We start from the raw sequence: 16,754 nt of genomic DNA, 5'->3' as shown, positions 1-16,754 counted from the left end.
GCCAGTTGGGGTCAACAAACAAGTCAGTACTTTTCTCATGCCACCCATTGCAACGCTTGCTCTTCGGTGGTATTTTCACCCTACCTTATTGTGAAACGTAGGCCTGAAAACCTTTGCAATTAAAATATTGTATTTTTCAAATTTTTAGTGGGCTATGCTTTTTTTATTTTACTCTTTCCCTTAAAAGAAAAGTTGGGCTCTTTTTTCCGCCAAAAATCATACTTACCTGGGTGGAGTCTGCATCTGTCCCCCACTGGCTTTAAAACAGAGAACTAAACGATCAAAGACCACTGATTGCTCGATTCTCAGAGCTCCAGAGTCACCATTCCCATCATCACTGAGAGGCTGAACTGGGTGCCAGGTGGACAGGCTGTCTGCTGAAAATGGGACATAGGAGTGTAGAACGAACTGCTCTCTTGTGATCAACAAGAGAAGTACAGCCAAACAAGTACAGCCAAACAAGCTTCTCCTTTAAAGAGTATGTAAACCTAAGATTTCATATTCCTGATATGTGCCTCCTGTACCATGTACTTATATAAAAAAAAGTATCCTGTTCTATTTGTATTGCTTCCTTTGTGAGAAATCCCTGGTGTTCCTGCCAATTCCCCTGCTTTCCTATTAAAAACTGAACACCCTAAACAGGAGAGCATACCATGGTCAGTTCTCTAGCTGTGCTGGGAACTCAGCCTGCTCTTCTCCAATGACTTGTCCAGACTTGCCCTGACATGCCTCCCCCTCACAACCTTTCAATGTAAAGAGCAGTTTGCTGTTGCTTCTCCTCTCCCAGCTCTTATGCAGTGAAAACAGGAGTAACAGAGGAAAAAAGGTATTTATAATGTTTTTTATATCTGTTAACAAAAGTCTTACCTTTAGTTTCTGTTTTTAACTGAATGGGTTGTTTTACAAGGTGATCGTTTACAATCACTTTAACAACAAATTTGTTCTTATTTTACAATATGGTATAGATAGAAGTGATGTGCTTATATTGGGCATTCTAAAAGCAGCTTGCATTAGCCTACCCAAACTAAGCAGTAGTTTGACTTCACTTTTATTTGTTAATGTACAATCCCAGCTGTGTGATGTATTGCCTTACAAAAAAACTTGATTCTGTCCTTTATATTGTGGTTGCAAGGTTTTCTTTTTTTCGTATATAAACAATGGCTTACTCACAGTAATAATTTTTAATTTAAAAGATAATGTCACAAATTTAATAGCATTTCTAATTTTTCATGTCACGTTTGTCTTCTGTTTATTCTCAAAGTCAGTTAGGACGAAGAAACAAAAGTACAGAGCTGCATTTAATTTTGGGAAGGAAATTGTCATAAAAATTCGAACTTACTTAAAAGGAGCATGTACAGAAGATGAGGAAATATGGAGCAAGTGGATACAAATAAATGAATCCATGCCTATGCAAGGTAGTATGAATTAGAAAAAAAACTTTTTACTATGATCGATGTTAATTGTAATTTGTTATGAGAAGTTACAAATGATAGCACATTATAGCAACATTAGTGAATGAACCTATACTAGGGATGAGCTTTGTGTTTGAGTCGAACCCATGTTCAACTCGAACATCGGCTGTTCGATCGTTCGCCGAATTGCGAACGATATGGGCCGTTCGCGACAAATTCGTGTGGCGCGTCACGGTCCATAATTCACTGCGGCATCACTGTGCATTGCTGACTGATGATTGGCCAAGCATGCACTATGACCCGCATGCTTGGCCAATCACAGCGCCGTCTGTAGAGAGAGCTGTAATTGGCCAAAGCCACCCAATTATGGCTCTGGGGGCTTAGAACACGTCCCACACTATATAAGGCCGCCTGCATGGCAGCCCTGTGTAGTGTGTTCCGGCTTGACAGAGAGATAGACAGAGTGTCATTTGATTTAAGTTAGATAGATTAGGCAGGACAGTCAGTCAGTTAGCTGCACTTACAGTGTATTGTGTATATATATATGCATCCCAGGTGTTGTATATATATATATATATATATATATATATATATATATATATATATATATATATATATATACTGTATTCAGTTTAGCTAGATCCGTTCCTGTTATCTTCCTACTGACAGGCAGGCTTGTGTTGTTACAGTATTTACAGCTACCTGAAGAAAATTGCTGATGTTCTTTTGATCCTATTAGTACCACAGTCAGGCAGCTAGACTATTTACAGTTAGTGTGGTGCGTCCTCCTCACAGTGTTCAGCTAAAGCTACAAGTTAGTGTAGTGCATTCTCCTCACAGTGTTCAGCTAAAGCTACAAGTTAGTTTAGTGTGACCTCCTCACAGTGTTCAGCTAAAACTACAAGTTAGTGTAGTGCGTCCTCTGAACAGTGTTCAGCTAAAGCTACAAGTTAGTTTAGTGTGACCTCTGCACAGTGTTCAGCTAAAGCTACAAGTTAGTGTAGTGCGTCCTCCTCACAGTGTTCAGCTAAAGCTACAAGTTAGTGTAGTGCGTCCTCTGAACAGTGTTCAGCTAAAGCTACAAGTTAGTTTAGTGTGACCTCTGCACAGTGTTCAGCTAAAGCTACAAGTTAGTGTAGTGCGTCCTCTGAGCAGTGTTCAGCTAAAGCTACAAGTTAGTGTAGTGCGACCTCTGCACAGTGTTCAGCTAAAGCTATAAGTTAGTGTAGTGCGTCCTCTGAGCAGTGTTCAGCTAAAGCTACAAGTTAGTGTAGTGCGACCTCTGCACAGTGTTCAGCTAAAGCTATAAGTTAGTGTAGTGCGTCCTCTGAGCAGTGTTCAGCTAAAGCTACAAGTTAGTGTAGTGCGACCTCTGCACAGTGTTCAGCTAAAGCTACCTGTAGAAGGTTGGTGGTGTTTTCCTGATCCTATCACTACCGCAGGCAGCTAAATTATTTGCACGTTAGTGTAGTGCGACCTCTGCACAGTGTTCAGCTTAAGCTACCTGTAAAAGGTTGGTGGTGTTTTCCTGATCCTATCACTACCGCAGGCAGCTAAATTATTTACACTTTAGTATAGTGTGACCTCTGCACAATGTTCAGCTAAAGCTACCTGTAGAAGGTTGGTGGGGTTTTCCTGATCCTATCACTTCCGCAGGCAGCTAAATTATTTACACGTTAGTGTAGTGCAACCTCTGCACAGTGATCAGCTAAAGCTACCTGTAAAAGGTTGGTGGTGTTGCTCATACTACAGGCAGGCAGTTGATTTTGCTAGCTGCAGTATCAGTATATCACGCCTCCAAAATGCCACTACTAATGATTGTGACACACCTCTCTCCTCCACCCCCTCCTCTTCTTCTTCCTCCATGGCCTCTTCCTGTGCTTTGTCCTCAGAACCAGCGGTGCTCCGTAGGCGTTCAAGGGGCTACGCGAGTACTCAGGCCATAAGATGCCATGCAGTGGTTGAGCTGGTGTGCTTGGGGGACAGGAGCCACACTGGGGCAGAGGTTCTGTCAGCTCTGCAGGGGCAGGTTCAGAGGTGGTTGACGCCATGCCAACTTAAGGCAGGAATGGTGGTTTGCGACAATGGCACCAACCTCCTCTCCGCCCTCCGGCAGGGACAACTGACCCATGTGCCCTGTTTGACTCACGTCCTTAACTTGGTGTTGCAGCGGTACTTGGGCAGGTACCCGGGCTTACAGGATGTCCTGAGGCAGGCCAGAAAAGTCTGTGTACATTTCTGCCGGTCATATAATGCCAGTGCTCGGCTGGCAGACCTCCAAAAGGAGTTTAACCTGCCCAAGAACTGCCTAATCTGTGACATGCCCACCAGGTGGAACTCAACGTTGGCCATGTTGCAGCAGCTGCACACGCAGCAGAGGGCCATCAATGAGTACCTGTGCGACTATGGCACCAGGACAGGGTCAGGGGAGCTTGTTTTTTTTCCCCACGCCAGTGGGCCATGATCAGGGATGCATGCACTGTCCTGTCACCATTTGAGGAGGCCACGAGGATGGTGAGCAGTGACAGTGCATGCATCAGTGACACTGTCTCCCTTGTCCACCTGTTGGAGCACACGCTGCATGGAATAATGGACAGGGCACTTGAGGCAGCACAGAGGCAGGAAGAGGAGGACTTCCTTAGCTCTCAAGGCCCCCTTTATCCAGACAGTGTTCCTGCGTGCCTGCCGATCACACAGGAAGAGGACGAGGAGGAGGACGAGGTGGAGGAGGAGGAGGAGGATTGTGTCAGTATGGAGGTGGAGCCTGGCACTCAGCATCAGCAGCAGTCTTTAAGGGATCAGTCCCAAGAAACACATGGACTTGTATGTGGCTGGGAGGAGGTGGCTGCGGACCATGTCCTCCTTAGTGACCCAGAGGACTCCGGACCGAATGCCTCAGCAAACCTACGCTGCATGGCCTCCCTCCCTGATCCTGCAAAGCTTGCGTAAGGATCCTCGTATTCGTGGTATCAAGGAGAAGGACCAATACTGGCTGGCAACCCTCCTTGATCCACGTTACAAGGATAAGGTTGCAGACCTTATCTTGCCGTTGCAGAGGGAGCAGAGGATAAAACATCTTCGGGAGGCCTTGCAGAAAGGTCTGTGCAACGCGTTCCCAGAGACTGGGAGGTTACAAACTCCTGTTTCTGGACATTGTGTTGCTGAGGCTTCAAAGAAGGAGCGGTGGAGAAGGTGGCCGTCTGACCAATGCGTTCAGACAATTTTTTAGTCCGCAGCCCCAAGGTATGATCAGTTCCAGCAACCATCGCCAGCGTCTCTTTTACATGGTGAAGGAATACCTAGGGGCAAGATCTGACTTGGACACCTTTCCCACCGAAAATCCTCTGGGTTACTGGGTCTTGAGGATGGATCACTGGCCAGAGCTTGCACAGTATGCAATTGAAACTGGCCTGTCCTGCATCCAGCGTTCTTTCGGAACGCACATTCAGTGCTGCTGGAGGCTTTGTAACCGATCACAGGGTGCGTCTGTCCACCGACTCGGTTGATCGACTGACCTTCATAAAAATGAATCAGTCTTGGATCACCGCCAGCTACCAAGCACCTGATGCTGATGTAACCGAATCATTTTTTTTGAAATGTCAAATCCCTTCAAAGACTGCCTATGCTGATGCTGAGTGACTATCCTGTTATGCTGAGTAATTATCCTCTTCCTCCTCAATGATCATGCTGATAGCTTGTAAGAACATTTTTGGCTCTGGGCGCCGCCATCAGTGCCTAAGGCCCAATTTTTAAGCCCCTGTTTAACAGGGGCATGTAATTACAATTTTTGATTCAATTCTTTGCAGCAGGGCTAGTTCCTGCACTCCAACTAGAGTATCTGTGAGGGGTTGCAGTGTTGTGGCACCAGCACCAGTGACTAAGGCCCAATTTTTCAGCCCCTGTTTAACAGGGGCGTGTAATTACCATTTTTGATGCAATAGTTTGCAGCAGGGCTCGTTCCTGCGTTCCAACTAGAGTATCTGTGAGGGGTTGCAGTGTTGTGGCACCAGTGCCTAAGGCCCAATTTTTCAGCCCCTGTTCAACAGGGACATGTAATTAGAATTCTTGATCTAATATTTCACAGTGGGGCCCGTTTCTGCGCCCACCAAGATTAACTGTGAGGACTTACAGTGTTGTGGCACCAGCACCACCACCACCACCAAAGGCCCAATTTTTCAGTCCCTGTTCAACAGGGGCATGTAATTACAATTCTTGATTGTATATTTCACAGCAGGGCCCGTTTCTGCACCCACCAAGATTAACTGTGAGGACTTACATTGTTGTGGCACCAGCACCACCACCACCACCAAAGGCCCAATTTTTCAGCCCCTGTTCAACAGAGGCATGTAATTACAATTCTTGATATAATATTTCACAGCAGGGCCCGTTACAGCGCCCACCAAGAGTAACTGTGAGGACTTACAGTGTTGTGGCACCAGCACCACCACCACCATCACCAAAGGCCCAATTTCTCTGGCCCTGTTCAACAGGGGCATGTAATTACAATTCTTGATCTAATATTTCACAGCAGGGCCCTGTGAGGGCTTACAGTGTTGAGGCCACAACAACACCTAAGGCCCAAGTTTCTGCTGAGTATATAGGGCAGGCCCCTACTTTCAAACATCCAACTTACAAACCACTCCTACTTGCAACAGGAAGTGAGATGAAATCTACCCCATAGGAAGGGAAATTCTCTCCTGTAAGAGTTAATATGGGAAAAACTTTTCTCCTTTCCACTGATGCTTTATCACCAATCCTTGTTTCACTAAAAACCCCAAATTTTCAAAAAACATTTGTCATTGGGACAAAAAGTGAGGTGAAATCTTCTGAAGAGGAGCACAGACAGCAAAACAAATGTCACAGGGGTGATAACCCTTCCCTATGTTTTCCAAAAACCCTCAAAACAGATTTTTTGGCTGGAGCTACACTTTAAAAATGTACCAGTTCAAAATTACAAACAGATTCTACTTAACAACACACCTATAGTCCCTGTCTTGTTTGCACCGCCTGTATACTGCTGTTCAGAGTATATAGGGCCTGGTGGCCCCACACCTTTCCTTATTTTAATTTGGGTGCGGGGTTCCCCTTAATATCCATACAAGACCCAAAGGGCCTGGTAATGGACTGAAGGGTACCCATGCCATTTGTCTCACTGATTTTCATCCATATTGTCAGGACCCGACATTACATTAAAGCCGCAAGCAGTTTTAAATTACTTTTTTTCCTTTAAAAATTTCATTTTGTGCAGGGACTGTTCTAAGCACGGGAAAAACGTGCCACTTTACAGGCATACTATAGACGCCCCCCAGGTACGATATTTAAAGGAATATTTCACTTTTTTTTTTTTTACTTTAAGCATCATTAAAATCACTGCTTCCGAAAAAACAGCCATTTTTAAAAGTTTTTTTTGCATTGATACATGTCCCCTGGGGCAGGACCCGGGTCCCCAAACCCTTTTTAGGATAATACCATGAAAATTAGACTTTAAAAGGAGCACTTTTGATTTTGAACGTTCGAGTCCCATAGACGTCAATGGGGTTCTAACGTTCGTGCAAATTTTCGGTCCATTCGCAGGTTCTGGTGCGAACCGAACCGGGGGGTGTTCGGCTCATCCCTAACCTATACCTAGACTTTTTGTATAGCACTATTTTAACATATTTGTTTTTATCATTTTATGTGGTAACACGGGTATAATTTAATCTACTGTCTTCAGTTCTAGTTAGAATGCTCAAACAGCTAAAAGCATCAGAGGCAGTAAACATATCTTCCCTTTCTCTATTTTATATGACTCTGTATGTAATTTCAATGAGTGAGAGACAGAGCACAACTAAGCAGCTAAATCAGGGCTGTTTAATTTGAAACCTACCTATTGTTTAGGAGATACTCCACCATATTTTGTCACACTTTTCCTACTGGCCTGAGGCCCACCTCCACCATTTTCCCAGCCACAGGCATGCTACCCGGAATAAATGAATCTCCAATCCAGTTGCATTTTAAACGCTTTACTGGGCAACTTAATCAGTGGTTTAGTACATCTCTTGTAAACCGCCACTTTACAGCTTAGCATCTATTAATATGACTCACTGAGCAGAAGTCTAATATGTGGAGCACTATTCCTCCATTACATGACTTAGTGAACAGCAACCCCTCAAGTGCAGAACACTTACAATGTCACAGAATCATTACAGCCATCTTCCCAGACAATATCAGACTCTTATCTCAGATGTTTTCCCATAGAGTGTACCTCCCTCTCACACAAATGGTGCTCATCACACAGATCCTCAGGCTGTCCTAAACCAAGCCACAGCAGCTGCTAGACGAAGGCCAGAGGTGGCAAGGTTTCTGTTTCAGTGATTCAGCCCTGCAAGCCCTGCAGGGGGCTTTCTATCTCTACGTTCACTGGCCTAGATCATGCTGGTCAGGGGTATCCTGTTCACATACCCCCAACTACCCTGAGCCCCACCCACAGCTGGCATAAAAAGGGGCACTAACTACACCCACTACATCACAACAGGAGTGGCTGCTGATCTATGCGTGGCTGTCCCTGCTCAACAAACGTTGATCATTGAATCAACTTTTGTCAAAGACACATGTGAATATGAAATTTTCCTTGATCAGCACTAGAAAGATTCCTTCATCCACCTCGTTTGTGCAGATGGAGGAATCTGTTTTTTTCACTCAGCCCGCTGGCCCGAATAAAGTGATATTTAAATCTTAAAAAAAAAGTACCTGCCCCCCTGCAAGTAAATGACATAATGTGCTAGTATGCACCATATACCAGCACAATATGACAGACTTACATGTAAAATGGAGCCCTCCAGCGTTGCACTGTCACCTCTGCCAGGGCTTCCAACTTCACTCAGTCTACCTTCCAGGTACGCAAGCTCCTGCTGTTTTATTGGCATGTGCACAGGAGTCATGATCGTGGCACAGCTCTTTGGATTGATGGCACATTCAGTGTCCCCTTAATTCAGAGCGAGTTACGCATGCACCAGTGACGTCACCAGCTGCAGAATTTGTGAATATCTCCTAAAGGGCGCACATATTCATTGTGCCTACCAGTGAGCTTTATTGTAAGCCTACCTGCGGATAAAGTGACCAACGGAGTTTACTCCCGCTTTAAGTGCCCAGGTCAGCTGCTAGAAATTATAAGAAAATGTTAGAGTTTAAGAAAAGAGTTCCAAATTAGTGGGCATGTGAATATGTCTTAATGGAGATAAAGTGATCAGTGCTGCACCTAAATAAGGAAATTTGATTTCTTGATGCTACCATATAACAATATAAGCCTTTTGTGCAAAAATGTAGGTAATATTTGAAGTGATGAATGTACAATGAATAGGTAAAGGGAATCAGAGGCAGTGCAGAACAAGATACAGTGATTCATATGTTCTTTGCTAGCTAAATGAACCCCTCTGGTGGCCAGAAGTAGCACTGTTACATTTTATAATGTGATTCTGGATATGAGAATTGTGTGAAAATTGGGCTGCAGAAACAATGAATTATATAGTTCTTACAAACCATCAAGGCTCAAGAAACAGGAGTGAGATTCCAGACCACAAACTCCTAATTTATTTGCAAAGACTCAGCTGAGGATCACAAAACACATTTTTCATCTGTGTTGTCCCCAAGATTAAATCAGTCAGCATACAGCATGTCTAATGCTGCACCACCTCAGCCCTGTGCACTGTCATCCTTTAGTCATATACTGTACAGCAGTATTGAGAATGAAGCAAATATTAATTTTTATAAAGTCTGCTGCCTCAGTTTTTATGATGGCAATTTGCATATACTCCAGAATGTTATGAAGAGTGATCAGATGAATTGCCGTTGATTGCAAAGTCCCCCTTTGCCATGAAAATGAACTTAATCCCATAAAAAACATTCCCCCTGCGTTTGTGAAGTAGGCTTCAGGGCACCCAAGAAAGTCCAGTAAGTGCCAGGACCATCTCCTACAGTTGATTCAGCTGTGGGATCGGGGCACCACCAGTGCGGAGCATGCTCAGGAATGGCAGTAGGCAGGTGTAAGTGCATCTGCATGCACAGTGAGGTGAAGACTTTTGGAGGATGGCCTGGTGTCAAGAAGGGCAGCAAAGAAGCCACTTCTCTCCTGGAATAACTTTAGGGACAGACTGATATTCTGCAAAAGGTACAGGGATTGGACTGCTGAGGGCCAGGGTAAAATCATTTTCTCTGATGAATCCCCTTTCCAATTGTTTGGGACATCCAGGAAAAAACTTTTCCGGAGAAGAAAAGGTGAGCGCCATAATCGGTCCTGTGTCATGCCAACGGTAAAGCACCCTGAGACCATTCATGTGTGGGGTTGCTTCTCAGCCAAGGGAGTGGGCTTACTCACAATTTCACCTAAAAACACAGCCATGAATAAATAATGGTACAAAAACATTCTCCCAACCATCCAAGAACAGTTTGGTGAGGAACAATGCCTTTTCCAGCATGATGGAGCACTTTGCCACAAGGCAGAAGTGATAACTACGTGGCTTGGGGAACAAAACATTAATATATTGGGCCATGGTCAGGAGTAGGGATGAGCCGAACAGCCCCCTGTTCGGTTCGCACCAGAACATGCGAACAGGCAAAAAATTTGTTCGAACACACGAACACTGTTAAAGTCTATGGGACACGAACATGAATAATCAAAAGTGCTAATTTCAAAGGCTTATATGCAAGTTATTGTCATAAAAAGTGTTTGGGGACCTGAGTCCTGCCCTAGGGGACATGGATCAATGCAAAAAAAAGTTTTAAAAACAGCCATTTTTTTGGTAGCAGTGATTTTAATCATGCTTAAAGTGAAACAATAAAAGTGTAATGGAGATCGAATATTCCGTGCTTAGGATCAGTAACAACAAGGAACTGCAGCCCCCCAGGCAAACGGAAAACAACGAAGTGAAATCCACGTACTACAATATATTCTAATAGGGGAATGGCGCTGTTCACAGACAATTGAAAGACCAAAAAAAAAGAAAAATATTAAAAAAGAAAATTGACAATATGTGAAAAGTGTACACCAAAGTCCACAACAGACTAGGTAAGAGATTCCTGCTAAAATACTGCAACCTATTCCATTGCGTGTATTACATAAGATGTGGGTGTGCAAATCACTACCATTGGTGAAAAATAAAAATCACATGAAATATAAGAAATAAATAAAAGTGACATTTAAAAAATATCAACATTTAAAAATCCCACTGACGTGCCCAGTGACATAAAAAAAATATATATGTAAATAGGCCAAGTGACATAAAAAATATTAAATATAAAATATAAACATTTGTGGTTCCTCTGACATAGACTGTGAGAATCAAAAATATAAGTGCAAACAAAATATATATATATATTATAATAAATGGATCAATCAAGAAAATGTGAAAAATAGAATGAACTAATATGTGGATATGTGCTACCAAAAAAAAAAAAAAAAAAAAATAATGTGCACCAATAAAAATAGTCCAATATAAATTGTCCAATATATGTCTGTACACAGATGGTATGTGTATCCAACAGGTGTATAATCCCCAGCAGGTTTTCAATAGTGATGTATCCGTGTTTTGTAGGCCCCCACTTGTGCCCTCACTCACCAGAAAGCCCAACCCCTCCAGGGGTGAAGGGCATGAGTAGATCCTGTGGCCAGAATCCTGGACGCCCGAAATCCCCCTCTCAGGTTCCGTGAACTCCTTCCCTCTCAATCCACAGTGTTCCTTATGATGGTATCCACCGGAGTAAATCCATGTGTATGGAGAAAAAAGGAACCCTCATAGTGTAAGTCCGTAAATCACAAAGTTTATTTACCAAAGAAATTTTTTGAAGTTAAAAAATAGGAGCTGACACTGCTCCCCTGGCAAGCTGAGGCTGATAGTATCTGAGTTAGCGAGGTGGCGGCGTGCATTCCACCAGCCTAGCTACCGAAGCCGGAAGTATGCAGAGTCAAACGTAGGAGCGACGTGTGTGTACCATATGACCACGCCTTACGTGTTTCGTCATCAAGACGTCATCTGAGGCCTTAGATGACGTGTTGATGACGAAACGCGTAAGACGTGGTCATATGGTACGCACACTTCGCCTACGTTTGACTCTGCATACTTCCGGTTTCGGTAGCTAGGCTGGTGGAACGCACGCCGCCACCTCGCTACCTCAGATACTATCAGCCTCAGCTTGCCAGGGGAGCAGTGTCAGCTCCTATTTTTTAACTTCAAAAAATTTCTTTGGTAAATAAACTTTGTGATTTACGGACTTACACTATGAGGGTTCCTTTTTTCTCCATACACATGGATTTACTCTGGTGGATACCATCATAAGGAACACTGTGGATTAAGAGGGAAGGAGTTCACGGAACCTGAGAGGGGGATTTCGGGCGTCCAGGATTCCGGCCACAGGATCTACTCATGCCCTTCACCCCTGCAGGGGTTGGGCTTTCTGGTGAGTGAGGGCACAAGTGGGGGCCTACAAAACAAGGATACATCACTATTGAAAACCTGCTGGGGATTATACACCTGTTGGATACACATACCATCTGTGTACAGACATATATTGGACAATTTATATTGGACTATTTTTATTGGTGCACATTAATTATTATTATTTATTTTTTTTTGGTAGCACATATCCACATATTAGTCCATTCTATTTTTCACATTTTCTTGATTGATACATTTTCTTGATTGATCCATTTATTATAATATATATATATATTTTGTTTGCACTTATATTTTTGATTCTCACAGTCTATGTCAGAGGAACCACAAATGTTTATATTTTATATTTAATATTTTTTATGTCACTTGGCCTATTTACATATATATATATTTTTTATGTCACTGGGCACGTCAGTGGGATTTTTAAATGTTGATATTTTTTAAATGTCACTTTTATTTATTTATTATATTTCATGTGATTTTTATTTTTCACCAATGGTAGTGATTTGCACACCCACATCTTATGTAATACATGCAATGGAATAGGTTGCAGTATTTTAGCAGGAATCTCTTACCTAGTCTGTTGTGGACTTTGGTGTACACTTTTCACATATTTTCTTGATTGATACATTTTCTTGATTGATCCATTTATTATAATATATATACATATTTTGTTTGCACTTATATTTTTGATTCTCACAGTCTATGTCAGAGGAACCTCAAATGTTTATATTTTATATTTAATATTTTTTATGTCACTTGGCCTATTTACATATATATATATTTTTTATGTCACTGGGCACATCAGTGGGATTTTTAAATGTTGATATTTTTTAAATGTCACTTTTATTTATTTCTTATATTTCATGTGATTTTTATTTTTCACCAATGGTAGTGATTTGCACACCCACATCTTATGTAATACACGCAATGGAATAGGTTGCAGTATTTTAGCAGGAATCTCTCACCTAGTCTGTTTGGGACTTTGGTGTACACTTTTCACATATTGTCAATTTTCTTTTTTAATATTTTTCATTTTTTTTGGTCTTTCAATTGTCTGTGAACAGCGCCATTCCCCTATTAGAATATATAATAAAAGTGTAATATTTTTTTAAATTTCGTACCTGGGGGGTGTCTATAGTATGCCTGTAAAGGGACGCATGTTTCCCATGTTTAGAACAGTCTGACAGCAAAATGACATTTCAAAGAAAAAAAAGTAATTTAAAACTACTCGCGGCTATTAATGAATTGCCGGTCCGACAATACACATAAAAGTTCATTGATAAAAACGGCATGGGAATTCCCCACAGGGGAACCCCGAACCAAAATTTAAAAAAATGGCGTGGGGGGTCCCCCTAAATTCCATACCAGGCCCTTCAGGTCTGGTATGAATATTAAGGGGAACCCCGGCCAAAAAAAAAAAAAAATTGCATGGAGGTCTCCCTCAAAATCTATACCAGATCCTTCAGGTCTAGTATGGATTTTAAGGGGAACCCCGCACCAAAATGTAAAAAAAAATGGCGTGGGGTCCCCCCAAAAATCCATACCAGACCCTTATCCGAGCACGCAACCTGGCAGGCTGCAGGAAAAGAGGGGGGACGAGAGAGTGCCCCCCCTCCTGAACCGTACCAGGCCACATGCCCTCAACATTGGGAGGGTGCTTTGGGGTAGCCACCCCAAAGCACCTTGTCCCCATGTTGATGGAGACAAGGGCCTCATCCCCACAACCCTTGCCCGGTGGTTGTGGGGGTCTGCAGGAGGGGGGCTTATCGGAATCTGGAAGCCCCTTTTAACAGGGGGACACCCAGGTCCTGGCCCCCCTCGTGTGAAATGGTAAGGGGTACAAAAGTACCCCTACTATTTCACAAAAAAAGTGTCAAAAATGTTAAAAATTACAAGAGACAGTTTTTGACAATTCCTTTATTTAAATGCTTCTTTTTTCTTCTATCTTCTATCTTCTTTAGTCTATCTTCTTTCTTCTATCTTCCTTCGGTTTCTTCCTCCATCTTCTTCTTCTTCCTCTGATCCTCTGCTTCCTGCTCCGGTGTTCTCGTCCGGCATCTTCCTCCGTGGCGTCTTCTTCCCTTCTTCGTGCTCGGGCCGCTCCCATTCCATGATGGGAGGCTCCCGCTGTGTGACGCTTCTCGTCTTCTGATGGTTCTTAAATAACGGAGGGCGGGGCCACCCAGTGACCCCGCCCCCTCTGACGCATGAGGACTTGACGGGGACTTCCTTGTGGCATTCCCCGTGATGTCAGAGGGGGGCGGGGTCACCCGCTATGGAGGAAGATGCCGGACGAGAACACCAAGCAAGAAGCAGAGGATTGGAGGAAGAAGAAGAAGAAGATGGAGGAAGAAACTAAAGGAAGATAGAAGATAGAAGAAAGAAGATAGAAGTTAGAAGAAAGAAGAAGCATTTAAATAAAGGAATTGTCAAAAACTGTCTCTTGTCATTTTTAACATTTTTGACACCTTTTTTGTGAAATGGTAGGAAGTACCCCCTTACCATTTCACACAGGGGGGGCCGGGATCTGGGGGTCCCTTTGTTAAAGGGGGCTTCCAGATTCCAATAAGCCCCCTGCGTGCAGACCCCCACAACCACCGGGCAAGGGTTGTGGGGATGAGGCCCTTGTCCCCATCAACATGGGGTCAAGGTGCCTTGGTTGGGCTACCCCAAAGCACCCTCCCAATGTTGAGGGCATGTGGCCTGGTACGGTTCAGGAGGGAGGGGCACTCTCTTGTCTCTTCCTCTTTTCCTGCGGCCTACCAGGTTGCATGCTCGGATAAGGGTCTGGTATAGATTTTGAGGGGGACCCCACGCCATTTTTTAAAAAAAATTGTGGTTCAGGGTTCCCCTGTGGGGAATTCCCATGCCGTTTTTATCAATGAACTTTTATGTGTATTGTCGGACCGGCAATTCATTAATAGCCGCGAGTACTTTTAAATGACTTTTTTTCCTTTGAAATATCATTTTGCTGTCAGACTGTTCTAAACACGGGAAACATGCGCCCCTTTACAGGTATACTATAGACACCCCCCAGGTACAAAATTTAAAGGAATATTACACTTTTATTGTTTCACTTTAAGCATGATTAAAATCACTGCTCCCGAAAAAACGGCCATTTTTTAAACTTTTTTGCATTGATCCATGTGCCCTAGGGACCCAGGTCCCTAAACACTTTTTATGACAATACAATGCAAATAAGCCTTTAAAATTAGCACTTTTGATTTCTCCCATAGACTTTTAAAGGGTGTTCCGCGGCTTTCGAATTTGCCGCGAACACCCAAAATTGTTCGCTGTTCGGCAAACTGACGAACAGCCGATGTTCAAGTCGAACATGAGTTCGACTCGAACCCAAAGCTCATCCCTAGTCAGGAAACTCCCCAAACCTTAATCCCATTGAGAACTTGTGGTTGATCCTCAAGAGGCGGGTGAACAAAAAAAACCCCACAAATTCTGACAAACTCCAAGCATTGATTATGCAAGAATGGGCTGCCACCAGTCAGGATGTGGCCTAGAAGTTGATTAACAGCATGCCAGGATGAATTGCATGCTTAAAAAAGACGGGTCAACACTGCAAATACTGACTCTTTGCATAAACTTAATGTAATTGTCAATAAAAGCCTTTGACACTTATGAAATGCTTGTAATTATACTTCAGTATACCATAGTAACATCTGACAAAAATATTTACAAACACTGAAACAGCAGACTTTGTGAAAATTAATATTTGTGTCTCAAACCTTTTGGACACGGCTGTACATCCCACGAAAAGACCCCCTGTGAGGAGGACAGGATCTGTTTACGCCACACACATCCATACCCCAGCCTGGAAACAAACTGAAATTACACTACACTGTAATAACATCAACAACATTTCACAAACACGATACAAAATTATTAAAGATGAAATCCAGGTATGTTATTTTTTTTACAGGTTTGTCAGCTTGGTTCAATGTAAAAATGTATATGCCGTACCTGGGCAATGCCCTTGCAAGCTGGAAATCACTAAAGTAGGCACTATTATTCCAGTGATCTCCACTTTCTGTCAGGTCCTGTGCTGATCTCCCAACTTGTTGCATTCTAAAAACAGGAGGTTGGTTGCTCAGCATGGGCGCCCTTCAGAGAAAACTTTGCATTCTCTGAATAAATGCAAAGCATTATCTAAATGGACGAGGTGGAAAGCATGACATCACTGCCCTGTCTTTTTTTATCTTGTCCAATCAGAGAACGCTGAGTGGCTGACCTCCTGTGTTCAGAATGCATCATGCCAGCCGCTCAGCACAGGCCCTGTAAGCAAGTGGAGATTACTGGACTAGCAGTGTCTACTACAGTGATTTCCAGCTTTCATGGGCATTAACCAGGTATAGTATATACAAGCTGCCAAAATAAAAAAAATAGCACAAGGGACATAGCTTACAGTCAGTAGGATATGTCCCTTGTGTCCCTTGTGTTGATATCTCATCTGCTGCTATATTCTTCTGCTGGCTGGAGGCTAATAGAATTCTGGGAGCTATCACAAAGCCGTACTACAGCTTCTATTAAAGAAACATGATCTATGAATGGAGGGGTGTACTTTCATTCCTTTGCCTGTCTTCCTGGAAAGTGTGGGCATAGTTGGGCTGTCTTGATGAGAGCCTGTGAAAGCTCCAAATGTTATACTAACCCTTGCAGCACCAAAGATTATGGCAGTGAGGGGGTGGGGACCATGGAGAAAGGAGGATCTCACCTAATAAAAGCGACACATCCCACGGACTTTAGGCTATGTCCCTTGTAATGATTTTTGTGTTTTTTTTTATTTTGTCTGTACTTAAGATTTAACTGACAGTTGTTTAAGGTCAATCTACAACAAACATTCTTTTAGTTTTGAGTTTTTAAAGTTGGAAAACATTTGTACCTATGTCAGATATTTTTT

At 43.0% G+C, this 16,754-nt stretch overlaps 1 protein-coding gene across 4 annotated transcripts in view; it reads left to right on the top strand.

The window, feature by feature from the left end:
* IL13RA2 (interleukin 13 receptor subunit alpha 2) overlaps positions 1–16,754 on the top strand; it is a 108,889-nt gene that overhangs the window by 74,265 nt on the left and 17,870 nt on the right. For all 4 annotated transcript variants that reach the window (XM_073599122.1, XM_073599124.1, XM_073599123.1 and 1 more), the window contains one exon: positions 1,262–1,415. In XM_073599122.1, coding sequence (XP_073455223.1) covers positions 1,262–1,415 — 154 coding nt within the window. The remainder of the gene's footprint in view (positions 1–1,261; positions 1,416–16,754) is intronic.

This window comes from Aquarana catesbeiana, linkage group LG09 (assembly GCF_042186555.1).
Source record: "Aquarana catesbeiana isolate 2022-GZ linkage group LG09, ASM4218655v1, whole genome shotgun sequence".
Taxonomy (NCBI): domain Eukaryota; kingdom Metazoa; phylum Chordata; class Amphibia; order Anura; family Ranidae; genus Aquarana; species Aquarana catesbeiana.
This window is presented reverse-complemented; position numbering and strand designations above follow the sequence as displayed.